At 37.9% G+C, this 18,325-nt stretch overlaps 2 protein-coding genes across 2 annotated transcripts; one reads left to right on the top strand and one right to left on the bottom strand.

The window, feature by feature from the left end:
* Positions 1-2,129: 2,129 nt before the first annotated feature.
* Positions 2,130-3,390, bottom strand: LOC136252972 (TNF receptor-associated factor 4-like). The gene has a single exon (XM_066045556.1). It carries the CDS (start codon positions 3,328-3,330, stop codon positions 2,332-2,334), a length of 999 nt encoding a protein of 332 aa, XP_065901628.1. The 5' UTR covers positions 3,331-3,390; the 3' UTR covers positions 2,130-2,331.
* On the top strand, positions 3,370-16,890 carry LOC136252971 (V-type proton ATPase subunit C 1-B-like). The gene is made up of 12 exons (XM_066045554.1): positions 3,370-3,584; positions 8,014-8,182; positions 8,426-8,520; positions 10,123-10,214; positions 10,751-10,849; positions 11,010-11,084; positions 13,245-13,337; positions 13,398-13,491; positions 13,547-13,644; positions 15,816-15,855; positions 15,910-16,005; positions 16,725-16,890. The coding sequence occupies exons 1-12, from the start codon at positions 3,453-3,455 to the stop codon at positions 16,815-16,817; spliced, it is 1,176 nt and encodes a 391-aa protein (XP_065901626.1). The 5' UTR covers positions 3,370-3,452; the 3' UTR covers positions 16,818-16,890.
* The last annotated feature ends 1,435 nt before the right edge of the window (positions 16,891-18,325 follow it).

Here is an 18,325-nt window from a genome sequence, read left to right as displayed (position 1 = left end):
CTGGGATATTACTAGAGCACGAGTGCCCATAAATAGATGTTTATGTATATCTGTATCTGCTACTTTGACCACCAATTGTAGATTCCTTTGTTTCTTGTCACCCTCCCACATGATAATTTTAGAGCCGCCTTCAAATTTATTATTGCATTTGATAGTCACATGACCTGAATATTAATACTGGCAGGGAGTTCAGTTGTGTGGTCATGTAATTGGGATGAAGACTAGGCTATCGGATAGGTGGACTTTGATGTGAGTTTCTGATGTTATTTAGTGTATGGAATCTGGCCTAATACTAGCAGTGAATCCTTCAAGTAGCCATTGGAAAACTTGAACATCAGTCCCATTCTCAATCTGCTATTAGCTAATGTGTAAAACATTCGAAAAATTCGTACTGTTGAAGTTGATGGTACAGAGCCAGGCTAGTAAGTACAGTACTAGCTAGCACGTGTCACCACAAGCATGGCAAACCCAGCAGCTCTATATGTAAATGCCTTTCTGGATGTTCAGGAAATTAACACTGCAACACTTCAAATCTAACCTTCTAGAGGTTTGAACCTTAGTAAATTACAATTAACCTTGAATCTAGCTCTCCTGAATTTAAAAGTAAAAAGCAATTTGGAGTTAACGGGCTCCCTTTAATATTCTTGATATTAAATAATAGATTTTAACAACATAATAAATAATAGCCACCTGCCCACATGGTATTTTTTGTCTGACTAGGATGAGAAACAAGGCATTTACAATTGTTGGCCTTATTTGCACATGTTACCAATCTGATACTGATATGCAAAAACAAGCCGATAACCAATAGCCGATCCGATTATTGGTGCACCTCTACAACTCTCCTGGTTTATTAGAGTGATTATTACCTGCAGCTCTGCGTGGTTTTCATGTTGTAACTTCTTTCAGCCAGATTAATATTACTTGTTAAGAAACAATAAATTTTACTCTCATAAGCAGTTTACATGGTAACCTGCATAACAGTAAATCGCACTGATGACTTTGTAACTTGGGAGTTTTCATCCAATGTGCATGGTCTAGTCTAAATTTAAGAACATGCGACACATATAAAATAATGTGCTGTGAAAGAAAAATACATAATAGTTATACGGGCACAATGTGGAGTCTATGAAATTTATAAACCCGAAGGCCCGGGCTGTAGTGCACGAGCGAAGCGAGGGCGCTAAGGGCCTTCGGGTTTATAAATTTCATAGACTCCACATTGTGCCCGTATAACTGCTTTAGACTCTATTTCACATTACACTCAGATTACTTACCTCATCCATGGCTGATTCTGCTGTAGGCTCAGTAACAGCGGCTAGTTTTCTTGCGATAATACTAGCGCTATGGCAACTATGCATCCTCACGTGACAAAATAATAGCGCTCGTTAAATCACTGCACGTGAATAATGCATAGCAATTGGATAAACCTAGATTTTGAGCATGTGTAATATTGTGCCTGAAGGCATGGAGTATATTAGAAAACAAGGTGGAGTATATGAGATTTATTACCCACCCAAAACAGCCTAAATGGAGTCTAATTAATGTTAAAGACAAGCATATATCACTAAGATGGTAGAACAGATATTACCGAGTGAATGATCAGCATAATAAGTGCCTAAAGCACTAGCAAATCATTATTCCTCCCTTGATAACTCATGTAGATACATATCACAGAAAAATCAAATTGATAAAATAGTCAGTAACTCCAGATAGGAAGCTATTCGACATGACTGTTTTATTAGAGTATATTCATGATACTAGATTTGATGTTATGGAAGTACCTTATTAATTTTATGCTGGCTGTTATGTTGAAAAAAATGTCCATATGATTAAAGTAGTATTTCCTCTATATACAGATTATACTATTATAGTCTATGTGCATCCACCTTAATTGTCTTTCATTGGTCAGACAACATACTATACTTTTAAGCACAACTGAGATGCATCATTTCCAAACAAGCTTAAAAGAGCAACTGATCTAAAGAGATTTATGACAGAATATGTTAAGATCTCAGATCATAACAAAGTGAGAACTGGGAAGTGGTGTGTTTGTCCTAATAATTTAGAGCCATACAGCTCTAGTACTGACTAATAACAACACAACAATCAGAACTGACAAACATGTACACTTTTTTTATCTTTATAAGCTTTGCATTTACACCTCTCGTGCAGCTTATTTTTTGTTGTTGTTAAGTTCATCTATACAAACATGATGCATAATCATTCCCACTGTACACTCCTTGTGCTCTACTAGACTTAAATTATAAATGTGGTCCCACTAGAACTAAAGCTACACCGTATGTTGTAGTTTCCAAAACGTAACTACATCTAAAGTCTACTAACTTGGAGGAAGATACAATCATCTTTGAGGTACTGACATGTGGGAGTAATCTTCTGGAGGTGTTTATGAGAAATGAACTCTTGTTGTCCCCATCCATTGGATCTGCTACCATCAATGACTCTACCAGCAATATCATCATCAGCATCTTCATGATCATAGTCTATTGTCTTTGAATGATGCTGAAAGTCTTTAATCTGATTCAACAGCTTCATTTCAAACTCTTCACCCAGTGGCCATGTTAGCTCATCATCATGTGGACCCTTCATGAAGCACAGGAACACTGACAAGTGAGTACCTTCGCCATCACCCTCACCAGTAGCACAAACATTTAAGCACATCTTGTATCCATTATCATGAGAGTAGAAAGAGTTACTGTACCAGTCTTTGTTATCTCTCTTCCTTATAGAATACTCCGGCATCTTCACAATGATAGGGCACACCAGATCACTTGATGATGTTGTCAACATTGATGATACACTTAACTGCATAGACCAGCTTTTGATCATCCCTCCCATTGTTAGCTGATGTGTAATGTGTTCCAAATTCTTCAATTTTCTAACACTCAAAGCCAAATGTTCTTCAGCATTCTTCTTGTTGTGGTCGCTGCGATCCTTTCGATACAACCTCTTCCTACAGCCAATCCAATAATACTCACACTGGACTGATTCATAATTACATGTTTTCCCGTGTGCTGATACCCCTCGAACCTTTCCTTTCCAAGTACACTCGTCGTTTATGCAGTACACGGTGAGGTCCTTCACTTCACGATCTGCTTGTTTGTTGAGAACAGTAGAAAACTTTCTATTTCGACACATTGGGCAAGAGGTGTGGTAGGAATTCTTCACTCCGTCAACACAAGTCTTACAGAAAATGTGTCCACAGCACACACTGAGGTGAGGATCTCGACTAGCTAGTTGACATATTTTACAGACGAGACGATCAGGTACGTCAGTAGTGAAGTCGTAGTCATACCCTCCTGATGCCATGATCTGCCAAGTGGATGAATCTTGGGTGTGGTTGATTATATCACGTGCAACTTATCAGTCACGTGCTTAATAAGTGGTTCTATTTAATGCGCATGTTACTGTTCCTCAACCAACGCAAGTAAATGTCATCAGAATATTGGTTGGTGTCGGCTCCTTCAGACCCCACGTGTGAAGAAACGTACCGGAAACTCGCGGAAGTGACCAGCAATGTCGAGTTGACTTCAAACTACAAATTTAGTATCCCTGATCTTAAGGTGAATCCCCTGTGTGTAGTGTATACGTAGTGATGTGTCCATAATTTATGGGATATGGTACAGGTTCCTGTCAGGTAGTAGTTCTTCCCTCAATAGTACTGACAGACATTGACCTGTAATAGAGGATATGCACAACTTTACGACTGAAAACATTCTAATAAAAACGTGATGTTTTCTTACATCACACAGTGAACGATTGTATATTGTTGGTATGCATAGAAAGTGTGAATCACAGAAAGTAGACCAGTTACGAGAGTTTCTCCAGAGTGATACATTCCTTTATGTGCATAACAGAGTACCTGGAAGGAGGAGCCCCATCCGCGAGTTATAGTCTGAGCTGCATTTGCTACCCTTACTTTTGTATGGGATTCACGATAGTTGTTCACCGTCAAAAATTCTTGGGCACGCCACTATTCTCATTATATTGATCATTTTTCGTTCAAATAATAATATGCGCATATCCTCTATTGGAGTGACACCTGAGGCTAAAATGAGTGCTTTTAAGTGAAACTTCCCCCTCAGTGGAAAATTTTTAGTTTTCCCTGTAAAAATTGCAGACTTCTTAATTAAGCTATTTTCAGTTACTCATCTCCATTTTAGCCACTAGAGTACTGTTTAGTACCTTCCTGGGAGGATTAAATCATGTGAGAGCTTTTTAATTTTCCAGGAATTGCAATGCATGAGACCAAGAGTTCATAATATATATACTAAGGAGAGTATCCTACTCTCATATATCCCTGTAGAAAGGCGTATCGTGAAGTTATGACGTAACGACAAGATGTTGTGGTTTGTGACGTACAGGAAGCCGTAAAAGTACAAGAATCGTTAGCACCATTTCACACTTGCGACACTCAGGATAGCCGTATTCGCGAATGGCCTAGTAAGAAACGCCTACGAAGCGGTCTTAACCCATGAAGGAACGATTGTAGTTGGGTGAGAAACGCTTAGAGCTAGAGTTAATTTGGTTGCTAGCGACGTTGGTAGGCACGCGTTCAATCGATACCATGTTCAACTAATGACATCATTAATTATACAAAGAAAAACGGACGAACTCAGAAGTGTTACGTCATAACTTCACGATACGCCTTTCTACAGGGGTATATGAGAGTAGGATACTCTCCTTAGTATATATATTATGAACTCTTGATGAGACCAACAACCTGACAATCCATTGCATGTGTCTCAACGTGTAATGTGTGAGAGTTGAGATGTCTGAGTATTGTACCTGATCAGTGCACAGGTGACCCCTGGAGGGTTGTAATGACTAGTAGGGCACTTCTGTATGTAGTGTGTAGACCCTCTACCCCTGACAAATGATCATGACCATCAGGATCTATTTTTAATCTGTTAACCTGTGCTCTCATAGTGTTAGTCAAGTAAAGCCATACTTGAGCGATGCCACAATTGATTTAACACCATTTTCATGGGAGCCTGTATTCTGCGGAATAGCAAAATTACGGAATAAGCGAAAATCACGTTCTAAATATTTTGTTATTGTTTATAGCCTCTATAACGTTTTAATATACATTCCTCACCTCGTAGAGAACACAATCACAATGGCAATGATCCTCGGGGCGATCTTTAAATAGGATAAGTACAAAGATATTCACTCTAGAACAATCTAACTAAGTCTAACTAAGCTAAACTACTGTTAAATACACTTCACTACATAATCGCTAGAAAACTAGAAGTTCTTTGTGCTATACTTGCTCATACCAGCTGTCACACACGAGCAGCTAGCTAACTGGCCGAATAGTTTAGGACAAAACAATCCACCCCCTAGGTAGCTACCCTGCATGCATGGAATAATCTGACCTTTCTTATAACTCTGTTACCATTTCCTAAAGTGTTTCAAATACATTCGGAGAATAATACTGCTTTCAGCCCCCAACATCATAGCTCCAACCTCGGCTCTAACACTTCGTATGTAACTCTAATAAATTCAGGCGGTTACTCGTGTGTGGCAGCTGGTATAAGTAAGTATAGCACAAAGAACTTCTAGTTTTCTAGCGATTGTGTAGTGAAGTGTATCTGATGGTAGTTTAGCTTAGTTAGATTGTTCTAGAGTGAATATCTTTGTACATATCCTATTTAAAGATCGCCCTGAGGATCGTTGCCATTGTGATTGTGTTCTCTACGAGGTGAGGAATGTATATTAAAATGTTATAGTGACTATAAACAATAACAAAATATTTAGAATGTGATTTTCGCTTATTCCGCTATTCCGTATTCCGCGGAATACAGGCTCCCCTTTTTCATGCATCAAGTAGTACCAGGTGATCTCGTACTACTGTAGCTGTAGTGTACTATAATATGGTCTGTTCATATTCTTATGCAATGCTTAAAATGTTGTGTATTTCTAAAGTAAATTATTCTGTTTTTTATGGTGTATAAACTGTATATTCAAAAATATTTTTGGTTCAGGAAAATCATGCTTGTTTGGTAGACTTCTACAGTAGGTTGTTTCCACTGCCTTGCTTATGTTCTCTGTTTACACACATATGACAGAACTCATGGTAGGAGACACTTCCAATATATACACTCATTAAGATGCACAGAAAAATTGTATATGAAGGTGTAAGCTGGAGTGTAGATGATTTATCTACACTGCACCAACAGAAAATATTAAGCAGTTATAGTGTACCATATTGAGGAAAGCTTTGCCAAATAGCCATCTAAATTGTACCATGAGTTGATTTGATGGGTTAAACTTTGTTATACATTTGTAATAGAACACCACAGTTTCCCTCCATACAGTAGCTTATTTTGATACAGTAAGTATACAAACTCACTAGGGACCTGTGAAATGCAATGGCCACAATAAAGGCAGAAAAGGGGTTTAAGGGTCACACAGAAATTGTCCTACTTCTTTTTACTTGTGAGGTGTCCTGATTTCAGGGGTGTAAGTGTGTGTACTAATACTGAGCAAACAAGTACACAATTTCAGCACAGTAGGGGTACAACACTTCTTATTGTTTTACTGTGATTTAATGTCATGCATTACTCCAGCTTGTTTCAGTACTTTTTATCAATGTGCTATGGTCCTACTCTAGTTGAAAATTCCAAGTTTTTTGTGTACTTGTTTGTTTACTTTTTTTTGTAAATAATTATTATGACTGGTGAAATGCATCAAAAGAAAGAAATGGCGCCGCACGCTCCAGCTGTATCAATTATCGTCTGAAAAGTGAAGTATCCATTACGCTTCATTGTCAGCTATGTTTAACCCGTTACACAACATAACAAATCAAGAAATGTTCCTCTGCATTCCACGCATACCGCATCAATAAAAAATGGCACCACACACCCCAGTTATATCAACTATCATCTGAAAAGTGTGAAGTATCTGAAAAGTGAAGTATCCATTATGCTTCGTTGTCAGCTATGTTCAACCCTTTACACAGCAGTACAAATCAAGAACTGTTCGAAAAGTACTTGTAGCCGCTATTTTTCAGTTTCCATAACAAAGGGAAACCTTCACATGCTACCACCAAATCGACACTTTTCACTGTCAGCAGAGATGAATGGGACACAAAGGAGGACACTTGTAAGTCCATGAAGAATGCATTGTATATACTGCAGTATGCCAAAAGGCACATCTCCGGTCGAAGCAATGTCGAACAGTGAAAAATCAAGCCCATGGCCTTAGCTGTTATCAAGTTACGCTTGTCTGAATAAATCAGGCAGTAGTCAGTCAGTAGAAAATTTCATTTAATAACTTTTTAAAAGTATTTCAGGTGATCTGAAAGCTTGTTTGGGCTTAGTTTTACAAAATTGAGGCTGGTTTGTGGGTGATGTTTTTCATGGGCCATGCCTACACCTCTGTGGTCCCTACTATACAGTACTATCATAGAATATGATGGGACCATGTTCAAGTGTCCTGATTTTCAAGGCATCCTGATTATCAAGGTGTCCATATTGAGGCAGTGGCCAATCATTAAGCTGCGTATATGGTATAATTGGCACTTCTGGTGGGATGGAAAATTGTTTGCCATTCCTTATATAGACATATATAGGCTGATGATAGGCACTAACTCCTATTCTACCCTCACTCTGTATTGTTCTTTTGAAGTAAAAAGCAAACCATATACGTAGTAATATTAATAGAAATTGCTTTTCAAACGAAACACTGTATAAATGTAATCTTTACAGTTTGCTGGAATAATATCAATATAGATGTGTTCCATGTCAATATATCAATCCATGGGTACTTTTTAGCCTGTTATCTTTAATACATTTGTTACTGAGAGATAAACTTGTAGGTCCTCTCATGTACAGTATGTACGATAAAGCTGGGATGTCTGTAACTACTTAGTATTTGCAAGTACTACTACACACAGCTGTACTTGGTTGCACACTAACAAACAGTGTTTAACAAACAGTGTTTTGTTTATACATTTTCACTAATTCTATCATGTTATTTCTATTACAGGTAGGCACACTAGACTCTCTGGTTGCACTATCAGATCAGCTGGCCAAACTTGATCCATTTGTGGAGGGACTAGTCCGTCATGTTTCCCAGTATATTGCTGATATCCTAGGACCTGAAGATTTGCCGAGATTACATGAAAACCTGCTGGTTGGACCGGGAAATAACAAAGGTACTGTTGTGTGTGTGTGTGTGCGTGTGTGCACGTGCATGCGTGTGAAACTTGGGACTGATGTAAATTCACTTTAGTACTTAACTTTTGGCTAACAAATACACTTGAATATACACATTATACAGTATGTAGTCGTCACCTTTTTCTTTTCTTCCTGACACAATCAAAGTGCAAGTATACACATTGTATGTAAATATTGTGGTATATGCGTATAGCTTTCTTGTTGTGTATTTCCTTATTCAGTTTCAATGGAAGCATACTTGACCAAGTTCCAGTGGGAGAATGCTCGGTTTCCACCTCGACAACCGCTACCATCTATTGTGGATCTGATCAGTAAAGTGAGTAGTATCTGGATATCATAAGATATTATGGGATGTAATAAGTCACTCTCTAGAGTTCATATAGATGCAAATACATTAAATTAACAAGGAGAAAACATCCTGATGCCTGTAAGCATTTGAGTGTAAATCGGAAGGCTGCAGGTTTGAGGCTGCCCAGGTCTAGTCAAGGATTTTTTTCTCCTTTGTCCACCTTTTCAAACATACTTTTAATATAACATCTTTACACAGTTAATAAAAATACAAAACTAAAATACGTGGAGCCAAATGGGCATTCTGTAGGACACCTGATCCTACAACCTGTTTCAAGATGTTATATTCATTATGTTTGAAAAGAAGTAGAAAGGAGAAAAAATGCATGACTGTACCTGGGCAGTCTCGAACCTGCAGCCACCCAATTTATGCTTGAATGCTTACAAGAGTCTGCCGGGGGGGGGGGGGGGGTCAGGAATTTTTCTTGTTGTCAATTTCATGTATTTGTATCCATTGGAACTCTAGAAAGTGACTTACTATCTCAAAGTACCCAGGGTGTTGTGGGATATTATGGTATATCTTAAGGTATCATTGTACATGTACCTGCCAAGTCTTTATCTAAGAATTCATAGGGTGTTACTATTCTCTGGAATGTACTACTGTACTAGATTACTGTACTAGATTACTGAAGTGACAGGTGTTTGGTTTATAGACATATTTATTGAGGCTCACTAGCTAAGGGCATTCTCAGAACCTACTAAATGTTGAATACAAGAAGTGAAATAAGTGAATACTGTCTCCTAAGGGTTTCACTTATTATGCTGTCCAGAACTTATATACTAGCAATGCTGCAGGAAATGTGATGGTAAGCCAGTGATAGTATGTGCAGTAAAATTCTAATAAATTCAGTCATGTATAACAGGCCAGCTAGCACATGCAAGTAGTGGCAGGCAGAAAGGACTCTCTTTGGTTGTGCAGTGATGGTTGTTTCTGGATAAACAGCTTCTTTCTCAGATTGTACTGCATCCACAAACCTTGCTATATATTGTTCAAGAATATTGTCAACTGGAAATTTGATTGCTGGTTAAATATCACTGTCACATTTCCTGCAGCATAGCTACATACAAGTATAGAAGTGTTGCAAATCTTTAGAAGACAGATTCAGGATCTGCCCTAAAGAGCTCTACTTTGTTCGAAATTCCTTTGATATGTTAAAAGGAATACAATATGGCTTTGATGTTGGTAGCAAGTCGACACCACTCTATTTTTCTGGGTAAATAAACCTCTGTGACAAGGTTTAGCTTTTCCACCCCTCGTATTCAGCATTTACTAGCTGGCTAAAGTGCTGGCCCTTAATTAGCTTCAATAAATCCATAGGGGAATATCGACACAAAAATAAAAATAGCTAAACAAATTTGTTAAAATCAGTCCAGTTCAACATGTCCCTACTTATGCACTAGTGGAGCTGAAACTGACTGATGTTGATCTGACATGGCAACACCCACCTTTGGTACAAAGGTACAAAATGGTTCGTGTAGCTTGTGTAACTGTCCAGTGTTCCAGTCCAGTACCCAAATTCTCGGCTCATGTTTTCTGATCAGCCAGATCATGAATTTCTTCCCTCTGTAGCTTGCTACTCAGATTGATGGAGACTTGAAGATCAAGTCTGGTAGATACAACACCCTCCGATCATCACTACAACAACTAGAGAGGAAAGCAACGTAAGTAACATCGTGTAACTGTGAACACTGAGCAGCCTCCTGTGTCATCATGTGTAGTGTTGTGCTAGTCGCTAAAACTTTCAGTGGATATTGAACTAAAATGTCTTTTAATAACAAACAAGGCATTACTTTTCTAAATTTAGTAATACATTCCCAATCGACTATACCATAGAGTGCTTCAGTACAAAACAGTGAATTGATAGCTGTAACTAGACTGGTTTTCATTTTAGAATGATAGTTTTAGGACGATGGCTAAAACAGTTTACTAAAGCAGTTTTTATTCATGCAAAACCACTAGATTTACTATGTACAGTGGAATACTGAACAGTAGTTACCAGATTAGCCAGTCATCACAATGTAGTGGCCACATGACTGTGGGCCCGGCGGTTTCCATTAAGAGGTCACCTCCATAACACCATTGGATTCCACTGCATTTCAAAATTTACTACCAGAACTTTTGCTAACTGAACGTATTACAGACTATCTACGACTAGACCAATGGTAATCATGTGAACTTGTGCTTTACATCCCCTCAGGGGTAACCTGTTGTCACGGTCACTAATCGACATAGTCAAACCAGAGGACTTTGTGCAAGACTCGGAATATCTTCAGACCTTGGCAGTGTGTGTACCCAGGTCAGTATGTAGTGTAGTATGGTGTGTGTATGTGTGTGGTGTTCATGCATGTACGTATGACTATGTGTGTCACTATTGACACTACACTGTGAGTCTGCGACACTGTCTCTCACTGTTACTACTGTATGTGTCCATACTTTGCATGTATTTATCATTGCAGGAGTCTGTACCGAGATTGGGAACGGAAATATGAGTCACTTGGAGGTTGTGACATGATTGTTCCTCGTTCTTCAAAGTGAGTATAACTTTTACTTGTTTGGATCCCTATAAGGACATTGTGGTATCCAGGGCACATTTCCATGTGCCTTCACTGTCTCCTTTTTCTAACTTGAGTATTTTGATAAGTGTTGTAGTTCAGCCACTAAATGTGACCAAGATCTCAAAACTGTTGGATTACACAGATACACCTCTCCCTGTGTCTTGTTTGTATGTACATAACACCTGGGTTACCATGTTATTATTAGGTGAGTGTTCTCTCTTGATTATATATTCTTGCTGGCAATATTTTTTTGTGGTGGTTTTAAGCAATTTCCTCTATAAGCCTTTTCCATAATAACGTCACTACTAAAAATGGCAACCTCTATTTGGGGTACTCCAATGTTTTCAAGTATTGTTTTCTATGACATCAATATTTCCTTGAGCCATTTAGTTGTTAAGAAAGACGATATTGAAGCAAAGCGACCAGGTATGGTTGTAACATAAACAAAAGGAATGCTATTTCTACAATACCAGCCGAAATTTTCAAAACCAGCATGGACGATTTAATTCCATTGCCTTATGCATGTATCTGTTAGTTTTAGCTCGATATCTTCTTCTAGAAGTACACAAACAATCGATTTTCATTTATTGCCCTATGCTACCTGTACTTGACAACATTAGAGTACCCTAAATAGAGGTCGTCATTTTTATAGTGACGTCATTATGGAAAAGGCTTATTATCCTGCTAGTAAAATTAAAATTCTTCTGTTTTCAATTAGTCAGGAATTATTTCCAACTCTTAACCACCTATTAATGTACACCATACAGTATAGTAGTACTGTATATTAGGGATCATGGAGATTTAAGTTTTTCTGGCCAAAAAAATCACCCAAAAACTAGGGCTGAGCGATACTACCGTTTTAGCGATATATTGCGATATTTTGAAAGTATCGATATCGCGATATTTTGTTATTAACTATCGTGATACCATGCCTGTACATTACTGTCATTAAAAATCCATTTGTTATGCAGTACTTGGCTAAGAATCCTTGTAAATGATAAAGTCCGCCCATCTGGTTTCCCCTGCAGAGAGGTGTGAACACCATAACAACCTCAAAGCATGTGTTACAATAACTGTTACTGTAAACAAGGATGATAGTGGCTAGTTTGCTATCACCTATAAGGACTTCCTGCAGGAATGCTGAGCAATATGCTATGTAGCACCAGCTATGATTGACTTATTTGAAAGTATCGTGAACTATTCAGTATCGTGAATAGTGGCTTTAGTATTGATCGTGATACTAAAATGGCAGTATCGCTCAGCTCTACCAAAAACCAGTTTCACAACACCATCCTGGCACCTTGGCAGTATTGGTTAGGTAAACAGAGCCCAAAAGTGCCTTCAGTATGATCCTAAAGGCTTACAATAAATTGTTACGGATTTTTTTTTTTTAATTATTCAATGGAAATTTCTGACTAACTGCCTGCCTGCCTGCCTGCCTGCCTGCCTGCCTGCCTGCCTGCCTGCCTGCCTTCAGGCAAGTGTAACTCAATAACAGCTATGGCTATGGGGCTTGATTTTTTCACTGTTTGATGTCAATTCGTCCCGAGACGTGCCTTTTAGCATGATGTTACGAAAAAGTAAACAAACAAGTTTAAGGAAAAATTAGGAATTTTATTCGATTAGTGATCATAGGACTGAATTAGGGATTAAAAGTTCACTAGCATATCTGCAGGTATAAGCGACCTCCCTTGTTTCCCTACTTTTTTCCCTATGATCCCTAATCAAAATTTAAAAATTCCTGATTTTTCCTTAAACTTGTTATGCTGAAACTTATGCTGGCGTTTTCCCTTGTAAACTGCTCTGTATCAAGTTAGTCACAACACTGGATGAGAAGTTGGACTATAACTTAATGCTGACAAAGCATAACATACATGGTTACTAATGTTTACACTGCCAAGTGTCACGTACATAAAGAAGACTTGAAGGATCCTCCCTATAAAGGACACTGTACATTTAAAGGATAGTATATTTAAAGGAAGTCCCTATAAATCTCTACCTATACAATTTTACATACCTCAGAGAAATCCTTACAACAGTCGTGGCGATAGCAGTAAAATTTAAACATGTCTGTTATATAGAAGTTCCACTATATGTGATGATAGTTTATTGTTATTTTCTGCTATCTGTGTTTAGGAAACTTGATCAAGATGGAGAATTTGGTTTATTCACGGTGACACTGTTCAAGAAAGTTGTTGATGAGTTCAAGCTACACTGTCGAGAACATAAGTGAGACTCTTATTAGTGCACACCACTGAAGTCAACCACTATTCTATGGGTGTGTTACAGGTTTATAGTACGAGATTTTGTCTATGATCCTAATGCCATTAAAGAGGAGCGGGATGAAAAGGGGAAGTTAGAAATTGAGATGAAGAAAGAATTTGTAAGTGTTATAAGTGATATACGTCCCTGTGTTTACCTGCTGGTTGTTGCTATAGAATCCATTGATGAACTGGTTGAAGGTGAACTTCAGTCAAGCATTCTCATCATGGCTGCACTTGAAAGCTTTACGAGTATTTGTAGAGTCTGTACTGAGGTACGTATGTAATACCCATTGTGTCAGTGGTGGAAGTTTACCCTAACCTTACGTATTTACTGTGGTTGGTTGTACAACCTCAGCATCATAACTAGTTACGTAAAATGGATTTCCCATTAACACGATGTACCCAATAAACATGAGATCTGCCCTATAATCATGTCATTATAATAAGGTCACCAGCCAACTTGAATATCCCAAAATGTGTCAGTGACCTGCCTAATGTAACCACCCACTTAGTAAAGTCACATGTACTGAGGTCACCTGTCTAAACCAGCCATCTTGATAGTATGATACTAGGTGGCCACCTACTTGAGTGAATGGATCAGAGTTTAAACTTGGCATATATATGAGGAAACTACTTGCAAGCCTGTTTGTTGTGACAGAAGTTACAGAACCAATCAATGTGTTGCCTGAAATATTAGTCTTATTGCATGTCTTCATCCGGGTCTGACCCAGATTGGTGTGGCTTCAACTAGAAGTATATTTCATGCTGAATTGATACTTTCCCAATGAGTGATCAGAATTGTATATAAGTGATGTGAAACGGTTATCTGTGTTGTACTATATAAATCTAAGGTGTGTGATACCAACCACTGATGATCGAAATACTCAATTTAAATGGTCAATTCTCTTATATTGTAACTTGATACAAAACTGCTCCAACAGTCTACTTCCTTTGTTTCAAATTGTACTTGCCAGCTATGATCCATTCACTGTCAAGCAAGACACCATAATCAATGCATGTGATCCAATGCACAATCTGGACATTCAGGTCGGACCCATGACCCAAATGATTTCAGTATTGGGCTGGATTTAAGCTGTTCTTTTTGGGACCTACTGTATCATACACTATGATAGTAGTGTATAGTAGGGACCACAAAGGAGTAGGCATAGCCCACGAAATAAAATCACCCAAAAAACAGCCTCAGTTTTCCCTAATGAGGATGAGGCAGTATTGGTTAGGTAAAACTAAGCCCAAAAAAGCTTTCAGATCAACCCGAAACACTTCAACAAGTTGTTACGGAATTTTAAAAATAATTGATTTAACAGAATTTTCTAGTGACTGACTGACTGAGTAACTGACTGACTGGTGCCTTCAGACAAGCATAACTCGATATCGGCTTAGGCTACGGGCTTGATTTTTTCACTGTTTGATGTCGCTTCAGCCCGAGAGGTGCCTTTGGCATACCGCAGTACATACAATGCATTCTTCATGGACTTACCAGTGTCCTCCTTTGTGTCCCATTCATCTTTGCTGACAGCGAAGTGTCGATTTGGCGGTAGCACGTGACGTAACAGAAATCATCCGTACTTTTCATAGTGGCTATTTTGATTGCAGAGGCACTTTTTGAACAGTTCTTGATCCGAAATGCTGTGTAACGGGTTGAACATAGGCTGACAACGAAGCATAATGGATACTTCGCTTTTCAGACGATAATTTATATAGCTGGGGCGCACGGCGTCATTTCAGGTGTGTTATGCGTGGGTTTACCAGTCATAATAACTATTTCCAAAAAAAGGTTAACAAACAAGTACACAGAAAAATTTGGAATTTTCAACTAGAGTAGGGACCATAGCACATCGATAAAAAGTTGAAACAAGCTGGAGTAGTGCACGATATTAAATCATAGTAAAACAATAAGAAGTGTTATATCCCTACTGTGCTCAAGATACCATTATGGAATTGCACAGTGGGGAATTACACTTCTCCTTGTTTTACTGTGATTTAATATCATGCACTACTCCAGCTTGTTTCAGTACTTTTTATCGATGTGCTATGGTCCCTACTCTAGTTGAAAATTCTAATTATTTTTCTGTGTACTTGTGTATTGTAGTAATGATATTGAAGTGGTAGCCACTAAGGAAAAGATTTCACTGTATTTACACACAAAGAATATGTGTGTATAGTAGACCCGATCCTTGTCAGCAATTGGAAATGACTGTTCTATTAGAGTATTTAATACAGGTGTATGTTCTATTAGAGTATTTCAACTAAATGAATGGACTTCAGTTATCCAAACAATTCACTTATCTGAACACTTTTACCATGCCTTGAGAGCATTGGGGTTCAGATAACTGAATACACAATGTTCATACTTTACATACTACAACATTCTAACACATCCACTACACATGTTATAGTAACGTTTTCCTCCACCTACCAATAGATATGGTCTACCAGTCGATTTTCAAGCAGTGCTACTTAAGGTACGTAATGACTGACCTGTATTATAATTGTTGTTATGGACTACAATGGTTTAGCCAAGCAGCAAGAAGGCAGCTAAGAAATTACCCTCTATATTAAAAACTCACTTTGAATACCTGGATACCAAGGCGATGGTGGATGATGCAATGGACGTAAGTACACTGCCCACAAACTTGATTACATGTTCTTTGACTAACTATTGGACATGTATCATATAGTACTATATAGTGGGGATCCTGGAGCTTTCTTGTACAAAAATATCACCCAAAACCAGCCTCACTTTTCTTTCATAACAGTTTGTTAGTATTGGTTAGGCATAACTAAGCCCAAACATTTCTTCAGGGCAGTCCCCAAGCCCCTCCAACAAGATTCTTATTTAACTGAATTCTCTACTGACTGCTTGCCAAGCGAAAACGATTCCCATTACAAATGTAGGGAAGTCATCACACACTACAGTGAATTGACACCTTGAACTTCCAGCAAAGAGAACTGGGACACAAAGGAGGACTACGGTAAGTCCATGATGCTATCATTTTATGTACTGCGGACTGCGATATGCCGAAAGGCACCTGTCAAGCTGAAGCAATGTCAATCAGTGAAAAAATCAAGCTTTTAGTCTTAGCCATTATTGAGTTACGTTTGTCTAAAGCCATAAAATTTTGTGGCAATGTCACACTGAAGGTATTTTGGGGCTTGTTTATACCTCACCATATCTGTCAAGACGTCACAAAGCTATTGTGAGGTCAACCTTGTTTTTTGTGAAAAGCACAAACCTCATGATCCATATTGTACAGTACTACTGTACTGTATGATGAACTCTCTTGATTGAAATCAGTATTAATTGTATAATTTTCTGTTTATTCCTTATTAGGATATAGACCTTCCAGGATTAGCAACACTTACACAAAAGGATTACCAGTCTTATGTGTCCCTGAATGTTAACCTCAATGTGCTGGAGAGATGAACAACTGACTCTAATTATTTCATTTTTTGTTAATGGTATTTTATTAAATCAATTGAGTTTATATAATACATAACTGAGTTTGTGCAGCCACAGAGTAAAGGCTGGCTGGATAATCTATCCAAACAGTTTAATATAGCTGTGTTGAGATACTCTAATAGAACATTCCGTGATACTGTGGAACTCATCCCATTTGCCTTCGACCATAAATTTTAAGCAGCTACAGGTGGTTGCATTAGACAGGTCACTTTGTAAATGACCAACACATCGACTTATATGCAGTGACAAGTTTCACTGTAGATACTATGTTATTACTACACTGAGCAATCTGCTTATTGCTATATACAATCCCACCTTAAAATGTGGGGTACATACAGCTAGTACTGTAGAGCTGTGAACCTGATAACAAATTCAAAACCGGTTAACTGGTAACCAATAACTGGCGGTTAACTGGTTTCTATGTAATACAGTGATATTGGTAGACATAGTGATACTCAACAAGCCTGCTGGAAGCTTTAGGGTGGTACCAGTGACTATCAACATCCTGTCTTACAATAACAGTTGTTACAATCACATATTTACACATGCTTTGAGGTAAACCGGTTTAAAGGCTTCTTAACTGGTAATTGGTTGACCTAGACAATACCAGTTAATAACTGGTTTTCTGCATACCAGTTCACAGCACTATAGTACTGTGTTGAGCTGAATCCTGAAAAACAACTAAAATAAGAAAAGTAGATTTTTTTCTCAAACTAATTAATATTTCAGCCAACCAGTTCAGTGGTGGTAGTAAAGTTGTTAACAACAGACGTGGTTAGATTAGCTGTAAATAATATAATATTATTATTGTGTCAAACATTTGAACAAAAAGATTGTAAATGTTTTTAGTCGCTCAAGCAGTACTATAATTAATCACAATTAACTACTCCATTACCATTTGGCTTCTTTTTTTTAAATTCAACGTTAAGGCTAATAATTATATGGGGTTAACGCTATGTTCAACTTTAGATACATAAGACTGTTCTTTTTTTTCCCCTTAAGATACTTCTAGGGTGCATAGTTTTTAGAGGAGGCACCGCTCAATATTGGGGTTAATAATTATCAGTTTGCCAACTGCATGTGGTATTTTCACATATAAATTAACAGATACAATGGTAGCCAGCTATGTTCACACAATAGGAATTTTCATTGTCTACATAACTACAAAAATAAAACAATGGTTTGAAGTAGGGACCCACCGATTATACTCAATATTTTTGCTATGCTGCACTGCTCAAAATTTTTGCCTATTATGCTCAATATTAATACCTCAATTCTCATGGTTTTTTTAAAATAATCACTTAATGAGAAAAATAGTAAGTGGCTGAAGCACAGCCTTGCTTGTCTAAATGCATGTCCCATATACTCTAATAGAACACTCAGCTGTCTGATTATTCTATTAGAGTATATTAATCTTTTCTGTGATTATGTATTTTGATAAGCAAGCATTTATGGTAATGCACAAGTGTACA

This window comes from Dysidea avara, chromosome 4, assembly GCF_963678975.1.
Source record: "Dysidea avara chromosome 4, odDysAvar1.4, whole genome shotgun sequence".
Classification (NCBI taxonomy): domain Eukaryota; kingdom Metazoa; phylum Porifera; class Demospongiae; order Dictyoceratida; family Dysideidae; genus Dysidea; species Dysidea avara.
Note: the sequence above shows the minus strand (reverse complement) of the source record. Positions and strands in the feature narration are given on the sequence as shown.

Excerpts from the sequence above, each read along its gene's own strand:
- LOC136252972 (XM_066045556.1), bottom strand. The coding sequence starts at position 3,330 with ATGGCATCAGGAGGGTATGACTACGACTTCACTACTGACGTACCTGAT.
- LOC136252971 (XM_066045554.1), top strand. The coding sequence starts at position 3,453 with ATGTCATCAGAATATTGGTTGGTGTCGGCTCCTTCAGACCCCACGTGT. Across the intron at positions 10,215-10,750 it reads CAACTAGAGAGGAAAGCAAC|GGGTAACCTGTTGTCACGGT; the intron begins GTAAGTAACATC and ends ACATCCCCTCAG. Across the intron at positions 15,856-15,909 it reads TTCAAGCAGTGCTACTTAAG|CCAAGCAGCAAGAAGGCAGC; the intron begins GTACGTAATGAC and ends ACAATGGTTTAG.